The 26,350-nt window shown below is 43.9% G+C and overlaps 1 protein-coding gene across 20 annotated transcripts in view; it reads left to right on the plus strand.

The window, feature by feature from the left end:
- Positions 1-26,350, plus strand: part of DNTT (DNA nucleotidylexotransferase) — a 358,214-nt gene that overhangs the window by 181,344 nt on the left and 150,520 nt on the right. For all 20 annotated transcript variants that reach the window (XM_059730000.1, XM_059729999.1, XM_059729987.1 and 17 more), the window contains 2 exons: positions 6,675-6,798; positions 14,545-14,677. In XM_059730000.1, coding sequence (XP_059585983.1) covers positions 6,675-6,798; positions 14,545-14,677 — 257 coding nt within the window. The remainder of the gene's footprint in view (positions 1-6,674; positions 6,799-14,544; positions 14,678-26,350) is intronic.

Raw genomic sequence — 26,350 nt, forward strand, 5'->3', positions numbered from 1 at the left:
TCTGCTTTGTAATTAGTGAGGACAGTAGAAAAACCTAGGAGTAGAAAGCAACGTATTAAATGGCAGCACTACTACACAGATAAAAGAAGGCAGGTCATGAATGAAAATGAATGTGACTTAAAATCTGGTGTTTCACCTGAAACTGCAAAGCTAAGCAGTCTAGCTTGTGTTAGTAGTTTACCTTGATTCTCTCTCCTGACACTGACCTTGCTGAGTAGTAATTGTAATAATTTATATCACATACAACTTTTAATAATTCATTCCCCTTTTGTTCTTTTTCAAAAATCCATATTGTTTTTTAATCCCATGGATTAATATTTCTATAGTAACTTTACTCTGGGAATTCCCAAAAAAAGATATTGCATGATTGAGAGGTCATACATGGCACACAGTGGTCACATAAGGTGTAAAAAAATCCTGTGCTTTACTGGAAGAAGCAGCGTGGTAGTTTAGCCTGGCTCCACAGCCTCTGTATAGACTGGGTGTTTCAGTGGGGCATTCTCCTCCTTATCTAACATCCAGCTCAAAACCACCAAAGACATTTCCTTTTGTGCAAAGATTTTTTCTGCTGCCAAAGTTGTGACCTAATCAGTGAAATGTGGGAACATATGGATGCAATTCTGTTTTGATGTGAATGGAGAAGAAAATTTAATAATTAAAACAACATAACAACAACTTCTTAGCTGTAACAATAGCTAGTGGAGCTCATTAGAAATTTTCAGACAAAAACATTTAATTGGGGAATGCTGTTCTGAGCTTCAAGTAATTTGTTTGAAGTTTGAGCTATGATGTAGCCCACCTTGTGCATCTGTTATATAACTGGGCACCCTGGAGGTCCAGGGCCCTCCATGATTGACTTACCCTGGAACTGGAGACCTTGGGAACCCACCACCACCTAGTCAATGCCATTTGACATTCCTACCAAGTTTATTGCTCTTACAACATCAGTTTCACTCAGGCCATGTATAAACGTTCAGTTTCGTCTGGGAGAGTCGCTGTTCTCTCAGTAGAAACCACAAGTGTACAGATGTTTAGGATTTCTTTCCAAGAGCAAAAATGGCTACTCCAGGAGAAAAATAACCTGGGAGCAACCAGGGTTAAATTTTTCCTGAGTCTGTCCTGAGAGAGCAAATACCTGTACAAATCTCCTTCTGAGAGAAGCCACAGAAAAGTCTTCCAGCATTCCAGGGTGATTTCCCCCACTCCTTCCCCCTCCCCCCATGCTCTGGGAGACAGTGTCACTCAAGATGGATTCAAGTGCTCTAGCTGAGCAAAGAGCAGAAAATGTCCCTTTCACAATTCCCACATGTTGCTGCAGGAAGACACTGGCAGACAGTGAGCAGTCTGGGTCAGCCAATTGGAACTGCCCTATATATTGCTGCCATTTGTCTCCAAGCACAATGAAAGAGTCTGGAGAGCATACTGAGATGTGAGATGTGTGCATAGAAGTCCCTTGTTTATGTAGTATCAGCACTGCTAGTTCTCTGTTCTTCAGGGGCTCAGCAGTCAAATGTCTGTTCAGGAGTGTCCAGGAAAGGGTTCCCACCCCACCCCCTGAGGAGAAATTTCCCAGACTATTTCAATGTGTGTACCCCACCTGAGTGTCTGCAGATCCCAGTGAGCTTCCGGGTTGCAGAAAATTTAAACTGAAAATGAACTGCAACCTAATAAGAAATTTCCCATTAAGCAGAAACCCCAAATTTCACTGAGTTGTAATTTTACTAACTGAAGGGTAATGATCATAGCTCTGTCTTCCCAAGACCTGGGTGTATGGGTGTGATAAAAAACCTTTCTGTAGCAACAGGAGAGCCTGAATGACCCAACTTCCCCTCCCTCTGCACCTGTACCAATTTAAGCCTAAAGATATTAGGGGGAGATAATACTATCTCTCCTATCCCAATAAAAGAGCAGCTTAGAGTTAGAGGCGCACCAGAGGTACAGCTTGATATAATCCCAGGTTTATCACCTGGGACCATCATTGGCTATGATTAATTGGGTAGGAAGACCCAGGTATCATTGTAGGGACCATCCCTACCAAATCTTTCCTAGTGTGCCATTACATTTGTGTGTAGGATGAGAGGATTAATGAGGACAGCAGCACGGAATTGGACACAGGCCCAGTTATAATCTGGCAGATAGCATATACTGGCACCTTCACTAGAAAAGATGTTTGTGAGAAAGATGTATGCAGAGAGAAAAGATAAGCAGTAGTATTGTCTTAGGCCAGGAAAACTTATCTTTAAGCAGGGTCATGGCAAACAACTGCTCTATTCTCAAACACAATACAATTTAGCAAATGTAAAAGCTACCGCCCTTACTCATGTGAAATCTATATTTCAAATAAGGATAACCAGTAGTGAGAAGTGTAAGAAGGCCTGCAGGATTGTCAGTCTGTATTTATAACAGTTGAAAAAAACCCCACCCTCTGTATTTTCATTTGAAATTGAATTGAATTTTGAAAAATAATTAATCAGAATCAGGTCCAAATTTATATTTTATAAGTTACTTTTTAAAATATAGAGCCACTGTTTTTATTTATGTACCCTCCATATCCAGAATTCCATTGACATCTGTTTCCATCCATGTAGATTTTAAAGATCCAGACTATTCTCACTGATCCTATCTCCTGGGAGTGGAGTAGCATCAAAGTTCAAATGTACAAGCAAAGACTTGCAGTTCAAAAATGGAAACAAATTAGGTCTAAATAGACTAAGTAGAAAACTTTGGGTCATTTTTTTTCTCCTTCATACTGTGAAGTCGTTGTGGTAGTTTGGAAGAATAGCTTTTTTCTGCCTATCAATTCAAGTCAGATTGCTGACCTCTGGCATCTCAGCGTGTTTTGCAGGAAGTGTGGTAGCACTTGGCTCATTTTGGGCTGCTCTGGCTGAGTACCCAGCAGACCCTGCCCCTGGGCTTTCCCAGTGCTAAGGAATCACAGCCTCTCTCCACAGCCCTGCCTCCTGCCTCCAGCCACCTGTCAGCTGCAGCAGGCAGCAAGAAGTGAGGCATCTGTGTTCCCTGCATGAGCCCTAGGACCTGGGCACCCACATCTCAGAGTCATGCCCTCACACCCCCAACACCTTGTCATGTAGCACCCTACAACATACATGCAGACCCCAACACTGAGATAACCCCTGAACTCAAGCACAGCCCTGAAGACACTGACCCTGGCACCCCCAGGGACCCCCATGCCTCTGCACCTGGGCACAGCCCCATGTACCCTGACCTTGGCATCTGCACACCACATCTCAGAGGCCAAAGGCAGGCACCCTGTGACCTGGACCCCAGCATAGACAGCCCCTCTCCTGAACAGGGTGGCAGGGGGCAGAACATCAGGACTAGGTCTGCACAGAAATGATCCTGGGCATGGGGTGTTGCCACCATTATGGGGGCACCTGCTAGAAGCCCCTGGAAAGTTTGAGGTCATGGGAGTGGCCTGTTCAGTGGAGCCCCAGTCACTGTGGAGCAGGGACCACACCCAGCTGGAGTGAGAGGGAGAGCCATGTGCTGGGATCCACACCCACATACAACCACCCTTCCTTACATCTCCTCACAGCCAGACCTTCACCCACTCACAGACACTTAGACCCCATGGGTACCAGCATAAACCATGGAAGAACCCATCCCATCCTTCTCCAGTTCCCAACTGTGGTCACACAACTGAAGCCATGGGGAGATGAAGGATCTCATTGCCCCCTGGGTGAGCAGGAGACCCAGGACCAGCTCTGCCAGAGAGCAGCATAACAAGGGTGTGTTCAAACACATTGTCCAACAGATGTAAGTATAGAGCCATGATGAGGACTGGGTGCAGTGCTGGACCAAAGATTAAATGGATGAAGATTCAGTACAAGTGTGTGCATAACACCAATAAAAAATTCGGAGCCAAAAGGCAGAGCATACCCTTCTCTGAGGAGCTGTCCCACTTCTTCAGCATGGACAGGGCCATCACCACCTCACATATGTACAGCACGACTGGGGAGCTTGAGGAGTCACTGGCAGGAGCATCATTGGAGGAGGAGGTACAGGGAGGTCCTAGGATGAAAGTACAATCAGGTGCCTGGGAGCAGGTCCCTGGGGTCCGTGAGGTGCAAGGTATGTTAATGGGGATGGTCCCCAAGGTCTCTGGCCTGTTGGTACTGGTCCCCAGTTCATCACAGGATCTCAGAGTGAAGGTCCACCTGCAGCTAGACCTGAATCCCCCTCACATTTTCTCAGGCACTGTTGAATGAACAGACCACAATGTGCAGGACCTTGGGGAAAGCTCCAATGCCATGGTCATCAGGACCCTGGGCCCCAAACCTATGCCCATTGCCCTCCTCCTTGTGGGAGCACCCCCATTGGTTCTTGACCCTGCAGACCATGGCTACACATCCAGCCCCCAGGACACTGTTTCTGACAATACTGTCACAAATGTTCTGCTCCCACTCCTCCAATGGCTTCTCGCTGCCCCCTTTTCACACACACAGAGCACTCCCAAAGCTCCACTGACTACTAGTGCAGCACCCACACATGCAGCGCCACTCAGCACTCATGCCCAGCCTCCCCTCAGTTCTGGTGAATACTTTGGAACTAAGCAAGGATGCCCTTCTGCCCAGGACATTATGGCTCTACCCCACTCCACATGACTGTGATGGAGGCCTAGGCACTGGCAAAAATTAAAAGTTCCTGGAGAGAAGTGGGGGGAGGGAAGCGGGTGGGCTATGCCCACAGCCAATGTGGTGGGGAGTTAGCAGCATGATGATGCTCTGCATGCTGTGCCACCTCTGTCCAGGATTTGTGGAAAACATCGTCCTTGGTTTCACAGATCTTGTAGGGGATGCATCTAGCAATGATGAATTTTGGCAGATTCTCCTCTTCCACCTTGAGGCATGTGGTGAGATCCTCCCAGCATGCCTTGAGGTGGCCAAAGGAGAAATCACCAGTCATGCAGCACTTGCTCAAAAAGTAGCTGAAATGCTCCTTTAGGCAGTCCAGCTGCCCCCAGTAGGGCTTCGTGAGCCAAGGCTGGACGGGTTAAGCCAGGTCCCCAATCATGAAGGAAGGGTCGATGACAGTACCAAAGATGAAACTGGGGACAACAGAAAAATAGCTCTTGTGGATGCATGGCATCGCTGTGGGCCTGAGGAATCACTGGCAGGAAATTCATTGCAGGAGGAGGCACAGGTTGCCTTTGGGTGGGCAGAGGATGAGGATGTGGTACTGGCCATGGCCCTCCTGCAGTTGGGGAAGCCCATGCAGTGGAAGCTGGTGACCACCTCCTGTGGATTGTTGCGGTGGATGAAGCAGTTGGCCAGGACATTCTAGATGACCAGCGCACCTCTTGGATGGCCTTTCTGGCTGTGGATTATGCATGCTGAACTGATTGGTGATGTAGCACGGAGGTTCCCAACATTTTAATGCTGAGGACCATCATAAAACTGTGGACTGGAAGTGACCATGGGCCAGCAAACTGTGAATTGGCAGCCAACCTTTTTTTATACTCAGTATAAAAAAGGATTGGCTGCCGGTCCGCAGTATGCCAGTTACTTCCAGTCTGTGGTTTGCTGGTCTGGGGTTTCCAGTCTGCGCTCACTTCCAGTCTGGCAGCCAACCCTTCATGGCCCAGTACTGAGCCATGGCCTGGGGGTTGGGAACCCCTGATGTAGCAGACTTCTCGGGCTGGCCAGCTTCATGTTTCTCCAGAGTGAGGGGGTGGCTGCATACTGATGTCCTGGTGTGTGATGTGGGGCATGGTTGCCCATGATTGGCAGCCAGTCAGGGTGGATTGGGTGCTTGGCAGTCTCTAGCACCCTAGAGAGTCTGCAGGGCACAATAAGAGGCATGCAGAAATGCCGCTATGCCTCCCTCCCCAAAAGGGAGGCAGTTTGCTCCCAATCTAAGCAAGGTCATTTAGAGAAAACCACATAACTTAAATGTATGGGCACTTGGTGCTACCTTAGTCAGGGGGCGCATGTGCCTCCCCCCCAGCAACCAGTCAAGGAATGTTGGGGGGGGGGAGGGGAGGTCTCCCATGGCCGAACACAGTGACCAGGAAGCGGCCGCGGTGCTTCTGGAACTGGTTGTGGCGCTTTATCTGGCGCTCCCACTCCCTTGCCAGCACTGACAGTAGGGCCACCAGTGCCCCTGCCTGTCACCTAAGTGGGGAGCATGGCCTGTCAGGGGGTGCACCAACACTCCCAGGGGGTGTACATGCACCCCCATGTGCCCCCTACGCATTGCTACTGCTGAAATTGATTCCTCCCCTAGTTTTTGAATGTCTGTATATGTCCATAAAGATTAATAAAATTACTCTTTTCATCCCTGAATGCTGAAAACAAGTATAGTTTCTTAGTCCTACTGATAATTTTTGATCAAAGTGCACTTATAACTAACTCATACCAAGTGGGTGGGACACTACCTATTATTTTTTAGATGTTAAGTTCCTAAAAGACAATAAATGTATAAAAGCACTTGACTGAACAGGGGAATTGTACACAGGAATTTATACTCATCTGAAGTTAGTTAGATATGGATGAATTCTTCTCTCATTATAGTCCTGCTAACAAGCCTGTTTGTTTTTTGACTTTTTTGTGTTTTACTTTCTCTTAATCCAGCGTACCCTTAGAAAGCTGCACTGTGTTGCCCCACCAATTGTTTGTATTTCACTGAAATGTGTGTTGTTCTGTTTGCTTTAGTTGTTTACTTCTGTGTTCGGAGTGGGGTTGAAGACAACTGAAAAATGGTACAGAATGGGTTTTCGAACTCTGGAAGAAGTAAAAGCTGAGAAGACTCTGAAGCTGTCACGAATGCAGATAGCAGGTAAAATCCAATTAAAAAATCTGTCTCAGTGCTCTACTACCTTGAAAACAGCATTAATTAGATAGGTCTTTCAAAATTTAAATAGGGCCCTTTTCATATTCTTGCCTTAATATATTTTGAATATTTAATTATGATATTAAAAAGAATTTTTGAGATCTCATACTATTATTTTAAAAGATGTTTTCTTTTAAAACATATGCATATGTTAACACCTATATTCATTCTTTAAATTAGATAATATAATCTCTTCTTTTAAAATCTTCCTTATTTTTTTTTACACGCAAATAATTATGTTAAAGAACATTATTGTAGTTGTGAATTCCAGCACTGAGATTTTAGGAAATGGCAGAGCTATGGTTGTACAATATTAATCTGGCCCTTTTGTGTATATGAATCATGATACAGTATTTAATGTCATGAGCATATGCTATTGTTTCCACTGATTCCCTGAGTTTTGCAGTGCTTTAGACCTGCTTTGAGAATGATTCTGGATTTATGTAGTAAAGAAACTGTTCAAAACTGCATAATTCTGGCATTTCCTAACATGTGAGGGCTTGACTTTAAAACATTATTAAAGTTCCTGCATTTAATTTCATAGATTAAAGAAGAGGCGCTTCTCCAAATAGTAAAACTGCTAGAAGGCATAGAAGGGACAGGTGCTAGTGCATTTCTCAGAAGTTCACTCGTAGCAGAGAAAAGGTGAAGTCAGGAATCAGGTTCCATTCCAAGCTGGAAACAGCGGTGCTTTCTACTGGGTTTGGATTCTTCTTTTCAGTCCTCTCAGGTGTCCTGTCTTTTTCAGGTGTGAACCCTCAGCTCTGTTCCCTCTGGCCTGATTTTGCTAAGCCCCGTTTTACCATTCCAGCACCTCATCCCAATCTTGTCCTCTTTTCTTTGGTCTTCTGATCCCAGATGCAGTCTTCCTATGCTGTAATTCCTAATTTCATTTTTCTGGACTGTCCAGTAACAATCTCTTTGCCTATCCATTCCTAATTTCCTTTCTTTTCATTCTTTGTCCAGTTTGTGTCTCTTTCCTACATGGACTCCAGTTGCCTCTCTGACCCCTGTTCCTCATTTCTACTAGCTCCCTGTTCCATTTTTTCCTACTGGGGTTGCTTGGAATCTCAGTGCGTGCTCCACTATGTTCTTATCCCAATTCTCCTGCCCAACTACTGCTAATCCTCTCCCTCACCTGATTAGCTCATCAAATTTATCTCCCTTTCTACATCTTTCTCCCCATCCTTAATTCTCAGTTGTACTCTTTTTGTCTAGCTAGTCCCACTCTTTCCCCAACTCCTGGGCTCAGACTCTTTGTTCATCCTCTCCCAGTTGTCCTCCAACCTGACTTCTAGTCCATTTCCCTCTGCCAACTCATGCAAGTCACAATTCATATCATCTCCCTACCCAGGAGCCTTGTGCAAATCTATGCCTCTACTCTGGTCCAATCCTGCAAGCCAGCTCTTGTTACCTTTGTCAGGCAGTTTCCTATTCCCTGCTGCTTGAGCCCAGTATTGTAAACAATGAAAGTACTGGAGAAACAGGCTCACTACACTCAGGTCAGATTCCCATATGCAGGTCTTACATTGGCCACAGCAGTCCAAAACTGCAGTTGTAGAGAAAGTTCCACTTAACTTGAGGCTGGTACTTGCTCAATTTGCGCTGCATCTTTGGGAATTTAGCAGCTAACAACAGGGATTTCTATTAACTGAAGCTCATTATTTTGCCACATTTGGGTGGATTCATGGGGGACATGACTGGAACATGACTGGCGGAAAGGCCACACCATGTCAAAGCATGGGGCAGGACAACTTTTCAAAGAAAAGATCACAAGAATTTTTTTTAACATGGACAAAATACTGTATTTTTCTTGGCCTTAAAGAAATAGCTCAGTCATTTTAGCTGAAAATTTTCCAGCAGATGCTCAGCATGGAAAACTTCAGCCCAGATGTTTAAAGTGTGGCAAAGTTATAAGTAATTGTGTCTTATTAAAGTTACCTGACACTTCCCATAATAAAAGGAGATGCTGACAGGCCTACTGATGTTGAATGAAGGCTTATATAAGTTCAATAAACTCTTCTTTTGAGCTACACAGTCTGACAAACTTTAGATGGCTTGGTAGGCTCCCTCTTCATAAAAGTGTTAACATGACCCTTATCATATACTGTAGAGTAAGGCTGAAAAAAATGACAGGAAAATGTGTGTCATAAAGTTAGCTGTTAAAATCAAACATGTTCACATAATGGGAGCTCCAGCAGAGCAGAATTAGCACAAGGTACAGTTCAGAATGAGGTGAAGTGTGGTTTCATTCTAAACATTAATATGGGAAGTGTGTGAAATATTCTTTGGTTTAATAAAGTCCTATAGAGTGAGGCAAGTTGTATACTAAGTACTGGTGCAGTCTCACAAATATTGCACTCACATGTACAGCGTCTTTCATCCTTTGACTAAGAATGGCCCAAATTCTGATTCCAAACAGATCTTGCAACTGTTTAAATTCAATGAAACTTTAATTGGAATTCCACACCTACTAGGGACCAAGTTCAGGAGTAAATCGACCTGTTGAAATAAGTCTAGAAGGAGCTTATGTTGGTATATTTTCTCTTGGCACCCCCAGTGTGTTTTTATATCAACTTAGGATCTCTGATTGCCTTGCTTATATTCACCCTCATTTTCTATTCACATTCGCTGACACTCAGTGTATAATTTTGGGTACATCTCTTCCTTTTAAAAATCATATCTGAATCTATTTCATCAGCCTGCAGGATCAAACCATAGTTTCATAGTTGGTAGGGTAGGAAGGGACCTGAGGAGATCATCTAGTCCAACCCCCTGCTGTGGCAGGAAAGAGTACTGGGGTCAAATGACCCTGGCCAGATGTTCGTCCAGCCTTTTTTTAAAGACCCCCAGGGTAGGAGCCAGACCCCATATTTTGGAAGTTGGTTCGAGGTCCTAGCCACCCTGACAGTGAAATAGCGTCTCCTAATGTCTAGCCTGAAACTACCCTCCGCTAGCTTGTGGCCGTTGTTTCTTGTAGTGCTCGGGGGAACAGGGACTCTCCCAATGCCTGCTGGTCCCCCTTGACTAGTTTGTAGACTGCCACTAGATACCCTCACAGCCTTCTCTTTTGGAGGCTGAACAGGTTCAGGTCCCTCAGCCTCTCCTCGTAGGGCCTGCCCTGCTGACCCCTGATCATGTGGGTGGCCCTCCTTTGGACCCTCTCAATGCTGTCCACATCCTTCCTGAAGTGCGGCACCCAGAACTGGACACAGTACTCCAGCTGCGGCCTGACCAGTGCCGCATAGAGCGGAAGGATCACCTTCTTGGACCTGCTTGAGACCCTCTGAGTATAAGCGTCTCAGACTGACATATAGATAGTCAGGATATTTTGAATGTCAATCATCCTCTAAGCTCCTGTTCTTAGGTAAAATCATGTAATTCCAGGAAGGGTCATCTTTGAGATGGGTGTTTCTAGAAATGACATTGCTAGGTACTCACAGAAGTACTAGACTGATTTACAGGCATTCAAACTATCAGAGAAGGGAGACAGATACTGAAATCACCCAGGTTCATACAGTCCCAGATTAAAGACAAATTGGTGGGTCTAGTGGGTCTTTTTTTCACCATCTGATATAGGTGCTCCCCATTTTCAATGAGTTTGGCCCTTGAAGAGGATTGACTACATCTGTCCCAGACCCAGTTTATCTGGGAGGAAATTAGTAAAGTTATGTGGCAAAGATTGGCTAATAGGTGGATGCTGGGGGATAAAAAGGCAGCCAGTGGTTCAATAAAAACGGGAAGGTTGTGCTGTTGATACTCTACAAAAGAGGCAGGAGATACGTGCAGGGAGGAATGTTGCTGGGGTACAACAGGATTCTTGTGAGTTGTGCAAATCTGCCAGAAATGAAGTATAGACCTAAGCTGTGATCACTGTGTCTGAAGGAAGGAGTTTTAGCTCAGAACTGAAGGGAGGATGGGAACTAAATAGAATAGTTTCTTGGAGTGGTAAAGGTCTGCAGTGGAAAGAAACTGAGGGCCGAGGGTACCCTGCTTGATCCCAAACACAGCTGTAGGATAGGAGAGGCTATCTTTACCCTGTTTTAAGGAAGGTTTTGTTTGACCCCAGCCAGTAGTGGATCCAAGAACAGGGCAAGGGGGATTGATGCACCCTGTCACTTTGCCTGTGTTGTACATGCTCAGTGAGCTCTGAGTTCATTGTGTGGTCATTATGGGCTCTTCCATGTAAGCAGGGAACTCTGAGCATACCTGCTGATTGGAGTGGGGTCTGGCTGTAGGGCTTGCTTTTGGGTAGCTCTAAAGCCCATGGGCGCTGTTATTTGCCCTTCCCCTTCCCCTTCTACCCAACTGAATTCAGCAGCAAGGAAAAGGAAGGGATGAGAGGCAGTGGCAGCATTCAATCCCTGGGTTCTGGAGCAGCAGGAAAGAAGGGGCTCTGGCCACACCCCACACTGAGAGCTCATGTGTGGCTACACCAAATGGGGCTATGACCATAGTGCTACACACCGTGGGGATTTACCCTTGACCCCCCAGCATTAGAGCTAGGAAAGACTAGAGGGAACAAACTTCCCAGAAACCCCAGGTTGGTACATAAGCTCTGGGCAGAGAAGAAAGCAAATTTGAATTATAGAGCAAATTGGCTCCACTGTTTAGGGTACCCAGCCTGGCAGCTCAAGACCAGAGTGGGTTCAACCCCCAGTCCACAGGCAAGATCTGGCCCCTGGTGCCATGTTATCTGGCCTATGGGGCTCCATGCAGGTTGGTGGGAAGCCCTGCAGGCTGTGGCCCTGTGTACTAGGGAGGTGTGCAGGGCCTGATCTAGGGGGGCAGCGTGGAGCTTCAGAGCCTGACACCAGTATGTGGGGCTGAGTGGGGGCAATACAGGTGAGGCCCTATTTTCAAATAGTGTCAGGAGCCTTGTGCATGGGAGTGGTGTAGGGCCCAGTGTAGGCAGGTGGGGGTCCAATCCTGATGTGCAAAGACTTTGTGTGACAGGACTGAACCTCAGGGCAATGTCATTGCCCAGCACAGGACGGGAGTGGAAGACTGGCATTTTTATTTGGATTCTAATTATGCTGGAGGGGGTGGACTTTTTGTGACTTGGCCAAAAAGTAAAGTTATTCAAATGCGTGTTTCTCAACTTTTATAGCTAAAATTTTCTAATGTTTTCAACCCATACATTTCATTTGAACTTTCCTTAGATGGTGAGCTAGCTGAGTGATTTTTAATAGAACTTCTTCCTAGGAAGCTTATTGCAAACTCAAGTCAACTTTAACAGTTTGTGGTACTGTAGTAAAAGTCTTTAGTTCATTTTGAACTGGAAGTATGAAGATCCAGCTAGAATTATGCCAGAGGAAGAAGAGCCTCTGGGGATTTTAAAATAGTTCTGATTTTGTTTTCAAGAAGAATTTTCAAAGGCATTTTTCAGTCACTAGAGAACCACAATGAACGTGATTAGTAGAGATTTGAACTTTTGTTGCTACTAGCCCTGAGTTTGATTGCCCATGCTAGTAAGCCACAAAGGGCACCTATACACATGCTCCAGTGTGTTCTGATTAGTCTTGATTAATTGAGTCTGCTGGAGTGTTCCAATCAGAACACTCCAGCATGCTGCAGCGTCTCATGTATTCAGCATCCCCACATTTCAAACTAGTGGTGGGGGTGCTTTAGCTAAAGCTTGTTGAACAATCTTCAGTTGAAGCATCCCTGTTGCCATTCTGAGAAGCAGGAGGATGAGTACATGTGACACTGTGGGCGTTTTAATTAGAGTGGGTCCTGAGAGTTGCTCTAATTAAAACGCCCCCGCCCCCACCTCTGAGCACATGTAAAAACACCCTAATTGTAATTTTAATACTTACAAAATAATTATCCGAATGTATTATTTTTCTATTCAAGATGAAGTAAAGAGCTCACTCTTCATCCAGACATCCCATCTATCTCAAGGAGTAAAACCTTGTGCTTTTACTGTTAAGGGTCCCAAGTTGATATCCAGCTATTGTGCAAGCATACAACTATGGATTTCTTGTTTAAAGAAACCACAAATGTTTATCCTAGTCTCCTTTTTCAAAACAGGTTATTAAACCTCTTTTTCCTAGGCTTATGTGCAATATTTATGCCTTTTCAGTGCATTGCAAGAAAAAAATAATTTAATATAAATGCAAGGGTAAAAATACCACAATATCATTTTTTTCCACTTTTGTTAGGATTAATTCCATATAATGGTTATAAAAGGAAAATATGTTATCACAATGTATTGGAAAATTAGAGATAGCAAATTATATTTTCTTTAATCTTCCATTCATTTAACTGTTAGTATGGATGCTATAGAAACTCCCTAACTCACTCCATTTGCTGTTTTTTGCAATAATCTTTGTGCAGATAGATGCAATTTTTACATGTTCTTTTTCTCTCTCATGTATACTAGATAGTGATGTTCACAATCTTGTAGCCTGCTCTACAGACACTCTTCCTGCCACTCTTTGAAGACAGCTTTTATAAACACTAATATTGCATATTTTTTCATAGAAGTCAGTGTTCAAATGATTGTTACAATAAAGTTTTCAGTAGTAAATTTTCACTGATGTCTTAAGCTGTTGGAATCTTGGTATTAGCTCTCAAAGAGGCCATAGGTTTTAGGCTAGTCAGATTTAGAAAAAACACACTCAGAATGAGCTATTCTTCTCTGCCTCCCAAGATTATATAAGAACCCAAACTCCTCCTCATCTTTCCTGACACTTTTCCCTTAGCTCTCCTAAGAAACATAAGGACCCTCCAATCTTACTGTGGCAGTTTCCAGCGCATGGGACCAGGCAGGGCACCATGAGACTTTAGAGCCATGTTTCTATTTGGAAACATGGCTTTGGAGCCATGTAGTTTCTAGTTGCAAAGTCCATCCTGGCCCTCAGCATTACAATATTTTTTTTCGGACCTGTTGGATTATAGCCCATCTGAAAACAGGACCTTCTAAGAAAATCTACTAGTGAAGTATTTCCTTTGGGTGCCCTGTACCTGTCTGGAAGCATTCTCTTACAAGAGGGGTACAAATGCTTGCGATCCTTTTAAAGATTTTCTTTCATTGAGATAAAAAATACATAAGGAAGATTTAAAGACAGCCTGAAATCTTTATCATCAGGTCCTCCCAATTATGTTCTTGGGAAAATAAGAACATTCTTGAATTGGCATTCGAGAGGTAGCATCATAATTTAAATATCATGAAAGTAAAATAATCTTTTGAGCGATTAAAAGCACAGACTTCATTATGAATATATAGTCTGAAAATCATCAAAATCATGGTTTGGAGTGCAACACCTGCTGCAATGCCCATTGCTTGAAGGCACACGTACAATGAAAGATCTCACAAAGTACAATAAATGGGCACAAGCATGTATAACAAAATGGCCAGATGTAGTATAGAGACACAAAAAGAAGAAAAGATCTAGTCTGAAATCCTATGCAACACATGTAATGACACACTGTCCAGTAATTTCTATAGCAAACTTGTAACTTCCAGGTAGGTACATAATTCAGAAAGCAATTTAGTCATAACCCTGACCATGCACCTAATGGTCGGCAGTCTCATGTCCTTTATATGAATTGAGTTAGTCCTTTTAGGTTTTCTTTGTGAGAAGGTTACCATCAGCTTTATTTTTGGCTTGCTTATTGCTATGTGTGTCCTAATTATTTTACCCAGTGATCAAAACGTGTTGCTTATCATATAATATTGCTTTTCAGGGTTTCTCCACTATGAAGACATTGTTTCCTATGTATCTAAGGCTGAAGCAGATGCAGTGAGCCTACTTATAAAGGATACTGTGTGCATGTTTTTACCAGACGCTTTAGTGACCGTAACTGGTGGTTTCAGAAGGTAAACAGAATATTTCAAGGGTGACTTGTTAGCCAGAATGCTGATTTCTAAGCTGTAGGCTAAAGAAAAAAAAACACAAAATGGGAGGAGGAGGAAAGGGGTCATTAAAATTTGTTTCTAATACTATGCAGAATACACATAAGCAAATCCTAGGATAGATGCTTTTTCTTTTCTGCCATATTTACAGGATTTTTTTCTTGGTTTGTCACAATATACATTCTTGGTTTGTCATTATGAGAACTGGTTAGCTGACAAACGAACCAGATAAAGGATGTGTCTCTGTTCTATACTGTGGTTTAGCACAGAATTTTCCAAGCAATTTTTTTTTTGCACTTGGATTTGAATTCCTGAATGTACTGTACAATAATAGGAAGCTTGTGTTTGAAATGAAGGCTAATTATCTTATTCAAGGCAATGATTTTGCCTTGTGATACTCATTCTTAGAAACACCGTCAAGGTAGGAAGGTGGTAAGAAAGAGCCTGTAACTACAGAAATAGGCATGTTGTGCCGGCTGGACTGAGAAAACTATAATCTTGGAGAGATGAAGCAGTTTTAGAATTACTGACATGCTTGGTTATCTATTGCTCTCAAAGCTTTCAAACTTAGGGAAAACCTACTTGATGTCCATAGAAAAAAATTCTCACGTCCTGCACAAAATTTAAAACGAATCACCTAGATATTCTGTTCAGCTTCACAAATAGGTGAAATTGAAGAACAAAACAATCTCTTCCCCTGTGGCCCATGTCAAGTTGGCAACATATCGGAATTCTAGCCCAAGAGTTCTAGCCTCCCAGTCCCACGCTTGGTTCACTATTTAGTGCTATTTCTTGCAAATAACATCACATATATAAAAGTAGACATATTTTTAGGAACAAAAATAACTTAAATTGCTGGATACACAGCCCTGGGGTATTATTCTTTGTGTTGAGTATATTTCACCACCGTTGTGTCCTTTTTATAGTGGCTCCCTACATCTGTAATAATAATAGTAAAAATATGAACTGTACAGTATCTGGATGTGCTGTATAACATAGTGATGGTAAAAGGTGGCTTAAAGGTCAAATGTGAACACACTCAGAGGTTTTGGAAAAAGATGCAGTATTGTATTCTGGGATCACTGGAAGCTCTTTGCTGCACCTCCAAACTTAAGTTGGCTTTAACTGCAATCTGTTCACTCTGATGCAAATTAGTCATAGACCTTGTGTTCCCAGTAACTTTGATGTAAACTGATTAATGCATGTGCCTTGCTAGGACAGAGTTTTGGATATAGAACTGTCATCACACTCCTAAAATCACAGCTTCTTCTGATGTGATGTATACGTGAGGCTTGCTGGCAACATAGTTGTTTTCAATGTGTGAATCTCACAGATTCAAATTTAGGCCTGTTGTGGTATTCACTCTCTCCATGTCTCCTTTGTGTTTTTGTAATTATATCATTGGAATTTAAAAAAACCCTAAACAACATTGTGCTTCTGAATCATTCTTAAAGTTGCAGGTAAACTTTGAGGGCAAAAGAGTATATAAAAACATATTTACTGTAGTCCTGGTTGAGTGGTCCCATATATCAAATGTTCCTTCTAACATGTACAGGGAGATTTAAAAAAAATGCTTAAATGTGACTTAAGAGCACAAGCTTCTCCTTGAATAATAGCTTACCAAACTAAAGTGAATTAAGACATTACTGAAGTTTGACTTTTAAAGTGGGTTGGCATAATATTGCTAGCACATACATTTTGGTAAGTGGGAATCAGTGATGGCTGTACAAGTGTTTTCTTTTACCTTTCTAAGATTATAGTGGTTAAATATATTACCCAGTTTACTGCAGTATGAAATAAATAGAAGAATTAGCTCAATACCAACTACAGGACAATTTTAGTTAGTGACCCCTTTGTTTCGCTGGTTCTCCATTGTGTATGTATTTAGCTTAGTTTTAAAAAAAGGAGATAGGCAGACATGTAGTTTTATTAGACACTAGCTTTGCGCCTGAGATTCTTCCATACTACAAGTATGTAACTGTGCGGGCGGGGTCGAACCCTGGGCCCTTTTCGTCGCTCTGCACGCGGGCTGTGGCCGGCAGCCCGGGCAGGCCGGGTAGGAGAGGGCGGGCACCGAGCTAGAATTAGGCACAGACACGTAATGGTTGATTTTAAGATTGTTTACTTACACCGAGATGGTTGCAGTGCAGGCTGGAGACTTGCTTGAGTTGCGGTTACAACAGAAAACACGAACAATCACGTGGAGTTTGCTAGGCTCCACGCAGACAGAACTCCGGATGTCCAGGACAAGGGCGCCTCAAATAGAAAACTCGTCGCTACGTCTTATAGAAAGTTACCGCTCGAAGACGGGAAGAGGTGGGCGGTGGATCAGGCCGCCAAACTCCTCTGAGCAACACACAGGGTTTCTATTTCCCTGCCACACACACCCAGAGTCCCCACGAGATGGATACAGAGTCCTCTTCGGCTTGGGCGGAAACTGCTCAAGCCTCTTATACGGCTAGCAGGCCAATCGCTAGCCGCCACGTGGGAATAATTTAGCACTAGCCAATAGCGGGGCACGAATTTGCATGCGAAGAGAGGGAACTCCTTTGCACCGTGCATTTCTGTGTTGCAAAGAAAATGCACCCTGCAAAGACAGCTGCAAAGTGGTGGGAACACTCTCCTTTGCACGCGGGTTCTCTGTGCAGCAGAACTCCTCCGTGCAATGAAGCTGTAAACCCACGGGGATAATTCTTAGTGCCGAAGCACACACAAAAAATCAGACCTTTGGGTCATGACAGTAACTAACATATTGTAAGAAGATAATAGGGTGAGGGATGATTATTGAGATTGTCTTGCTGTACATCTCTGATTTATAACTTTGGAGATAAAAAGCAAACAAATAACTTTCTTTAGACAAGGAGGAAAGTTAGAAGAAGCCAAAGGTCTATGAGTTGGCAAGCAGTGCTCACTATAAGTAGAAATGGAGAGAAGATTATAAGAGATATAACATAAATGCTGTTAAGGATCTTAATTAATAATAGGTAATTAATCATTTGGTGCTTCAGCAGCAAATAAAGATCAAGAAAGTTAGGTGCTTCCTTAAAGCTTATTTGATTGATCTAGTTCTGGAAACATTAAACAAATTTTATCCCATTAGATTTTTGGCTTTTCTTCATTATACTTAATTTGAAAATTCTATGCAATATGGTATTTGAGTAATTATCTCAATCAAACTAAAAAGTGAAGATGTGAAAATCAATTAAAGAACATCATTCTTCAAATATCAAACATTTTCCCCCTTTAGGTTTAATTTGAAGTTTGAGCTAATATTCCCTCTGTTTTTATTTTATTCAAACAAATTTCCCTCACCAATATGCATGTGCACACTCTCTCTTTTTCTGTTGTTTTACTGAAGGTGTTAAGTGCTACCATAAATCACAAACCTGGTGTAAAGCTGATGTGTGTTTTAGGCTGTGTTTTAATACACCCATCAGTTTTACACAGGCCTGTGTAAAACTGATGGGTGTACTAAAACACAGCCTTCATCCATGCTAAATTCAGGAGTGCTTAAATGCCCCTTTGTGAAGAAAGACTTAAAGCAATAGAAGCTACTGCCTTAGTTACTAGACATCTCAGCTATGCCTTATTAGAAGCCAAAAAGGCTTCTGTTTTGAAGTGCACAGGCAGAGAGGGTGAAGCATTGACTGCTGGCAGCTCTGTGCATCAGGCCCCTGGCAGATGTTACTTTTAAGACATGATTAACGAGTTTAACAGGCCACACATTCATGCAATTAATGATGCAATAAAACAGGGAATAAGCCACAAAGTTATTACATAAAACACCTGTAATAACTTTATTGTTGGGTCCTGTTGTGCCTTAAATTGAATGCATGGCTAGAGCTGTTCACCTGAACATTGCTCCAAGCCTTGGGGAGTGCACCAGAGCCTTGAAGTGCTCTCATGCGCACCTGCAGCTTGTGCAGGAGCTGATTGGAACTGTTTTTTGAAGCACAGGTTTGGCTTGATGCTTTTTTTTTTTTTTTAACCTATAGTGTTAAGGGAAACAGGACTTTGTGTACATCCTTTGTAAATGAACAGAATGGCACCAGTGAAATATCTTACTAGTATAATCAGTTTCTCCTCCTGATTTCTCAGGCAAAGGGACTAGTCTATAGATAATTATCTATAATTCCATTCTGCTTATAAACAAGAGAGACTATTACAGAATCTGCTGCTGCAAAGGCAATAGGATAGTCTTAAATGGCATGTAGGCTTCTTATTATGCATGTTCCAGTGAATTATGTAGATGATAATGAATATTCATTACAAAGCACTAGAGAATCATAGGGACAATGTGGCTGTTCATGTCTTGGTTAGAACAGAGAATTACTTTACATGACGTCAGCAGAAGTTTTACATGAGAAGGGTTATAGAGGTAAACTCTTGAATGTCTTTCATCTGCAGATTGCACGATATTGAAAATGTCATTATTCTTATATTTCTAGTAAGCAGTAGCAGAAAAGGAAGAAGGAACTTCAATTGATGAGAACAATAGGAAATAATGTACCACTTCTTTGAGCCAAGTGGTTAGCCAAAAATTCTGGGTTTTGTTGGTGGCTCAAATTAAGAAGAGAAATTGGAAATTGAGTCAGGTGTTTCTTTGATGTAATCTTGCTTATTTAGAAAGAATATATGCGGGCCTGTTACCTTGACTACAGCAGGAATTAAACCAGTGAAGATAGTTTTTTACTCTTCAGCTCCAACCCCCTTTCAGCCTGCACTCAACCTGAAAGCTTTCTCTCTCGGCTTTTCCTCAGGGCTGTGCTTCTGTGCCTGATGCTTCCTTGCTGCATTTATCACTCCACATTTTTAATTTCTTTGCCCTTCTTTCATAGAATACAAAGTGATGACTGATGAAACCTTTGCCCAGATGCGTCTTGCCTGTGCCTTTTTCTTTAAAGCTGTTTATTTGATGGCTACTATCTTTTTAGGTGCCTGCTTATATATACGAGAGGTGGCTGAAATAAGACAATGGCTACTTCCTCCCTTGTTGCAGTGAGGTGTAATTCTATCAGTTGACTGGAAATAATCAATAACAAAATTGAATAAACTGAAGAAGTCTGGATGTGCTTATCCTTTGTTACTGTATTGCAGAATCTGAGATCTAAGTACATTTTAAATATCCCACTTCACTTTGATTGAGAGTTTTGATATGGTGGTTCTTGTATGTCAGATTGCGAGAAGTTAGTTTCTTTTTTGCTATGACACACTTATCTGGGTGATTTTGAAACATAAATTACAGTGCTGAAGTGCAAGGATAAATTTAGAAATGGAACAGCTGTACTTAAGGAATGAATAAATCTCTCACTCTTCCACCCACGCTGTCCATGGGAATGCATTTTATTGTCTATGTAGTGAATGCTGAACTGCTCTATGCTGGACAGAGTAGTGTTGAGGAAACTGATAACCTAATATAAAGCTAATAGAATATGCAGTTCCTTTATGGATGGAATTGCGTCTAAACTAAAATGGGACAGGTGATCAGGAGGTGACAGAAGGAGAACAAGTTGCAAGATGAGGATGAAGTGAGATTGTTTTGGTTAGTGATGTTAAGCATATCTTAAGTATCTCCATTGAGTGGGGCAGATTTATAGGCTGTATATTTATACTCATTCCCTAGATGGCAGCTAAAATTGAGATACTGATAATTTCTTGTGGTCATTAAAAAATCTTGTTTCTCCTTCCTAGGAGATTTTTGTTGGTGACTGTATTACCTTGTTTTCTGTGTGTTCATTTTACATATAAGAAGATAATGCCACTATGAGCAATATAGGCCTTATTGCTCTCATTATGAACTAATGCCATTATCTACACAAACTATTAGTAAGGAAAAGTGGGATTTTTAATGAACTCATGGTTATATCTCGACAAAACAAAAATTCCAATAACACAGCATTCCCTTATACTATACTGGCACATTCATTCAGCAAATATTCTGAAAAAAATTACTTTCCAGTTGACTAGCAACATATATTGCAGCATCCAGGATTTTCCATGATTTGATTTAGCTGACGAAATTTGATGATTCGTTAACTAAAGGTGATTTAGCTGAAGGCTGCCTACTAGCAAAAATGCTTGGAGGAAATCCCAAAGGAATTTTCTAATAGTAGGTGAGATGGTTTACAATTTGTGTAGAAGTTCCACAGTCTGGCTTGATAATTCTCATCTGATTCACAAATATATTCTTTTAACTGGAGTCATTTAGTTAAAAAATCAGATTTACAAAAAGAAAATAAAAGTATGTTACCCATTTACTGTATTGCCCAATACAGTACTGTTTACCACTTTATATATACATGTAATATATATACATATGTGTAACTATAAATAACATACAATGTAATGTATCATATAGATGTAATATTTTATATATTATATGTAATTATATATAGATATAATGGGAAGTAGCACTATCTATTTATCTTTGTTGGGTTTTTTTCCCAGATTAGTTGTAAATGGATCAAAAGATAGGCTGAAGGCAGGGTAGAGATGCACTTTATAGACCAACTAAATCAGAGATGCATAAGCTTTTTCTGAGCCCACTTCATCAGATGCTAGGAAAAGACATGCATGGAGTGGTCAACCCTATCAGAAGACATAAACATATGACTGGAAGGGACCACCTGGATCATTTATACCCATCCCTCTGTAATCACAGATCACTGTAAGCCTCAAGTTTTTGTTTTTTCCATGTGGTGGGGCTTGATGGTGAGTTAGATCTGCATGGGCAAATGTAGTTTTGTGCTTTGTTTGGTAGGGAATTCAGTGCTGATGTACCTACAACCATAGGCGAAGGAAGGCTTAGCCCCCACATGTGCAGGGCAGCGGTGGCAGCCTGGGTGTGGGCTCTGGGTGGCTGCAGCAGTGTGGGGGAGGGGCATGCACAGACATGCAGCCACAGCCTACACACAGCCCAGCAGCATGTGGAGCACTACCTAGGGTTATGATACATCTGGGTTTTCCCAGACACGTCCTCTTTTTTAACCTTCTGATCTTTCTTTGCTCCACTGGTGGGAGCAGGGTGAGGGTGATCAGAGGCAGCAGGGAGCACAGACATACCTGCCTGCAGCTGAGGGCATGCGCAAACCTGCATGTGGTGCTCCCTGCTGCCTCTGATTGCCCTCCCCCTGCTCCCACGAGCAGAGCAAAGCAAAATCCTGGACATCTGGCTAGGGCATGAGGGGCAGATGTGGAGGCTGGGGCTGTTGCAGAGCTGGGGGGGGCAGGGGAGGGTTGCCTGCCCCTCAAGTGGGGGAAAGGGGCAGGTCGGGGGGACCCTTTGAGAGCAGCAGGTATTCTGTGGCTGGGCGGCAGCACAGGGGTTGGTGCCTATTCTCACAGGGGCCAGGAGATGCTGCTCGGGGAGAAAGCAGGGGAAGAAGGAGGGCTGTGGCCAGACTGTCTAGCATGGCATGGCAGCCCCATCCCAGGGTTGGGGGTGCCAGAAGCCTCCCCTCCTCTGCCCTCCAGCCCGTGCTGGGGCGGACACACTCCACCACTGCCTGCATGAATCAGAGCCACCACGCTCTGGCCCAGTCAAGATGGGCACACCTGGGGCCCCTCCAGCAGGTCTGGGAGTGCAGGGGCCTGTGGGTTTGGAGTGAGGGGACTGGCAGGTATGGCTTGGGAGTGAGGGGCCCTGGGAGGACAGGGGACTGTGGGTTGGGAGTGTGGGGCACTGGCAGCACCAGGGGGCTGCAGGTCAGGAGTGAGGGGCACCAGCAGGGACAGGCAGGAGTGGGGTGCTGTGGGTTGGGAGTGAGGGGCACCATCAAGGCCCAGGGTGGCAGGGTACTATGGTTTAGGAGTGAGGGGCACTGGCAGGGCTGGGGTCAGTGGGTTGAGAGTGGGGGGCAGAAGCAGGGCTGGGGTACTGTGGCTTGGCAGTGAAGGCCAACAGAATGGTCAAGGGCAGAGTACCAGCATGTCACTGCACCTCTTCCATCATATTCCCCACCCCTCATCGCCCACCTGCATGACTGGTGTCCTCTTTTTTGGACCTGGAAAATGGTAACCCTAGCACTATCCAGCATGGCAGGCAAGTCTGTGAAGGGGAAGGGGCATGCGGAGGAGGACTGAAAAAGGGAGAGAGTGGGGCAGAGGCAGGGGCAGGGGCTGGGGCCCTGAGGTGGGTTGTGGGACAGTTGGAGTCCAGGCAGCTGGTTCAGGAGTGCAGAGTGGTTCCCACTCATGGTGACATTACTTGTGTTGCTAGTAGATGTCTATGTTATATTCATCCCTGGCATGACACCAAAAACTTAGGCACGTACAGGTGAGAACAGTTCTGGCTTGATTCTTCACCTCATGTTATAAGTGGTTACATTACTATATAAAATTAATTAACCTGATTTTTCTAGAGGTCTGCATAAATTTTGTTTCCTGCATTTTTTAGATATTTTAATGTGCTGCTTAAGCAACTAATGCTTAATGAGTGAATATTATCCTTCATTTTGAAAGCAAGTTCCTATTCATCTCATTCATATTGGAGTCCAAATCCTGAGTTTCTTCCTTAGAAGAATTTTCTTGAGTAAATTTTGTTTTGGTTGCTGTTGCCTCAAGGTAGAATGAATAAAAGTAGACTAAGGATGTCTACTTATTATTCCATGCTTTTCACTGTAGTATTGGAGCACTGGTTACTGACTCATTAAGCAGCATGACAGGCATCTATTGTGTGTGCGTGCATGTATGTGTGTTTAACCTTCTTTCTAGGGGGAGAAACATGTATTAGAGAAGGGGTGGGCAATTATTTTGGCTGGAGTGCCACTTAATGAGTTTTTGGTGAGCTGTCGAGGGCTGACAAGCCTCACCCTTTGACAGGTGCCTCACCCCCTGCTTGCCATCTTTGGGCTGGAAGTCCCACCCTAACCCCTGACCTTTGCCACTGGAAGTCCCTCCCCTTGTTCCTGGAAATATTCCTTGTGGGAGGGTGGGGTTGCCATCTTGGGACCAGAAAAAAACCCAAATCGTATACTAAAAGTCAAACTTCTACAATAACATATTTTAATTTTATTTCAAAAAATATTTTTGTCTTGACTTATTTGTGTTTGCATAGTGTATATAGAAGTGATTGTATAATAGCTCAGAAATAAAGTCTTACTCATATATTGTGTGTGGGTTGTGATTGGGGGGGCTGTGTGTGTATAGTGGGGTGTGTGGGGCTTGTGAGGGGTGTGGCTGTGTGTGTGGGAGGGTGTAGGGTGTGCGTAGAGTAGTTGTGGTGCCAGGTATGGGTGTGAAGGAGGGTGGGGGAGTGTGGGGACCCCCCCCCCACACCTCTCCCTATGGAGTATAGCCCCTGCCACTGGTGGTAGCATCAGCAGCAGCTGGTGGCAGCAGTTGTTGGTGGTGGGCCCTTGGGGTGCTCATGGTCACGCAGGTGCAGTCACCTGGCACTGTGAGGCTCCAGCCAGTTCTAGGAGCGGCACATGGCAGCAAGGAGTGGAGTCAGGCTGACCCATCTCTATTGGGCAGGGCTCTGTGCAACTCATGTGCAGCTCCTGGCACTTGCACACTACCTGGAGGAAGACCCAGGTGATGGAGCTGGCTGCCATCCCCACTCTGCTGCCATGTGCAGGTGCCAGGACTCTGCAGAGGAGTAGAGAGTGAGGCTCCCTGCTACTTCCAGTAGAGTCCCGGCAGCTGCATGTGGTAGCAGGGAGAGGGGAAGGCAGCTGGCTCCATCATGTGGGGCTTCCCCTTGGTGGCACGTGAGTGCTGCGAACTGCATGCGAGTTGCAGGGAGCCTCATGCAATAGAGGCGGCTGGCCAGGCTCCACTCCTTGCCACCATGTGCAGCTCCTAGGACTGGCGGGAGCCACACATCTCTCGTTGTCTATGCCTGTGTGGGCCATATGCACCCAGAGGACCTGCTACTGCTGATGATGGGGGCTGAGCAACATAGGGGGGTGTGTGTGTGGAGGGGAACCCCTCCCTCCACAACTCCCAGACACACGCACCCTGTCCACCTGAGCTCTGTGCTCCATCCTCTTCCCTGGGTGCTGGTCCCGGTCTCCATGCTCCTGCTAGCTCTAGCTCCACGCTCCTGCCCAGCTGCAGCTTCCCCCCTGCCCATCACCACTTCCCTATCTGGTGCCCAGAATGAGTGCTGCAGCAGGGACACAAGAAAGACCTGCTGGAGCCCTGGGAGTCAAGCAGATCCCCTGGTGAGTGCAGCAGTGGCATCAGCGGCTCCACCTGGAATTTGTGCATGCTGGCCGGGCCGGGGCCCTCCTGTGCATGAGGGTGGAGGGGGAAGTGCGTGGGCTGGGGGGCAGGATTAATTAATTGGTGGGTGCCTGTGGACCAGATGAAATCGCTTGGCTGGATCTGGCATGCAGGCCATATTTTGCCTGCCCCGTATTAGACTGTCTTCTGTAGGCATGATTTTAGATTAATTTCTCCAGTATGTTTGTAGTTACAAGTTTACATTTGGAGAGGAACGTGGTGAGGTGGTTGATAGTTTTCAGTTCTTAGGGAAGTTCATTCTGTTGGATTAATGCCCAAGAACGTTCTGCCTTCCTTAGAAGAAAAACTTTATCCTTGTTTTAGAGATTTCCGTTGTGCCAGAGTGAAGTAATAGTCTTCACCTTTAAGGTTGTCTTTTAGATATTCAGTGAAATCTATTGTTTGGACCAGAAAATAAGGACTGAGACCTTGAACTTAATTCAAAATTCTCTGGAAGAGAGTATAAAAGAGATTCTGATGTGCTCCTTATAGCCTATGCTGCAGCTTTTAGTATTAATTGGGGTTTTCTCCAAGCTGATGGATTCAAGCCAAGGAATATCACATTGCTCTAATGCAGTTGAGAGGGATAAAGACATGAATAGCTGAGACCAGATCATTGTCTGCCAGGATGGGATGGAGTTTCCTAGCCAAGAGATAATAGAATTTGTTATTGGAAGATACTGCTGTGTGGAATTCATGTTGTCCTAAACTACAGGACCAATTATGGGTGTGCCTTCAATTAAATGAGACTGCATGGTGGTTTCAGATTCTTCACAATGCTTTTACTTGGTCAATTTAAGCAAGCTATTTCTCATCTTGAGTTGACCTTATCTAATAACTGGCCACTTTGATGATAGATTATACATGCTGAAGGAGAGGTGGACCAATGTGGGATTTTATCAGAAGTTTGAGAAAAAAGATGGTTAAATTGTTACATTTCTGGCTTGGGATATTGGAGACCCATGTTCGGTATTCTTTCCTTTTATAGACTTGGTTAAGCATTTTCACTATGAGTACACTGATAATTAGGGTTGACATTTAAGATTATCCTCAATCCTCATAGGCACTGACCACATTGACTGTAAATCCCTCATCCTGACCCACAACAGCAGTCCACCCTCACCCTGCAAGCTCTCCTAACCTTTTGGGTGTTAGGTTGACCCTGACCCTTCCTTCAGTGTTCTTGGCTATGCATTTCATGCCTTGATCACAGAAAGTTTGCTAACAGCATTCAAACTATTCCTTCTTCCTGTCTTCCGACTTCTGCACCTCACTTTATGTACTGCCTGTTAGTTGTCACAAACACAGAGAAGAGACAGTAGTCTATAGGCTGATTCCTTTTGCAAGGGCTCTCCTTCTCCTAGTGCAAGGGAAGTAGAGAAGCATTTTAGTGCAATGTTCAAGAAAGTA

This window comes from Alligator mississippiensis, chromosome 6 (genome assembly GCF_030867095.1).
Source record: "Alligator mississippiensis isolate rAllMis1 chromosome 6, rAllMis1, whole genome shotgun sequence".
Taxonomy (NCBI): domain Eukaryota; kingdom Metazoa; phylum Chordata; order Crocodylia; family Alligatoridae; genus Alligator; species Alligator mississippiensis.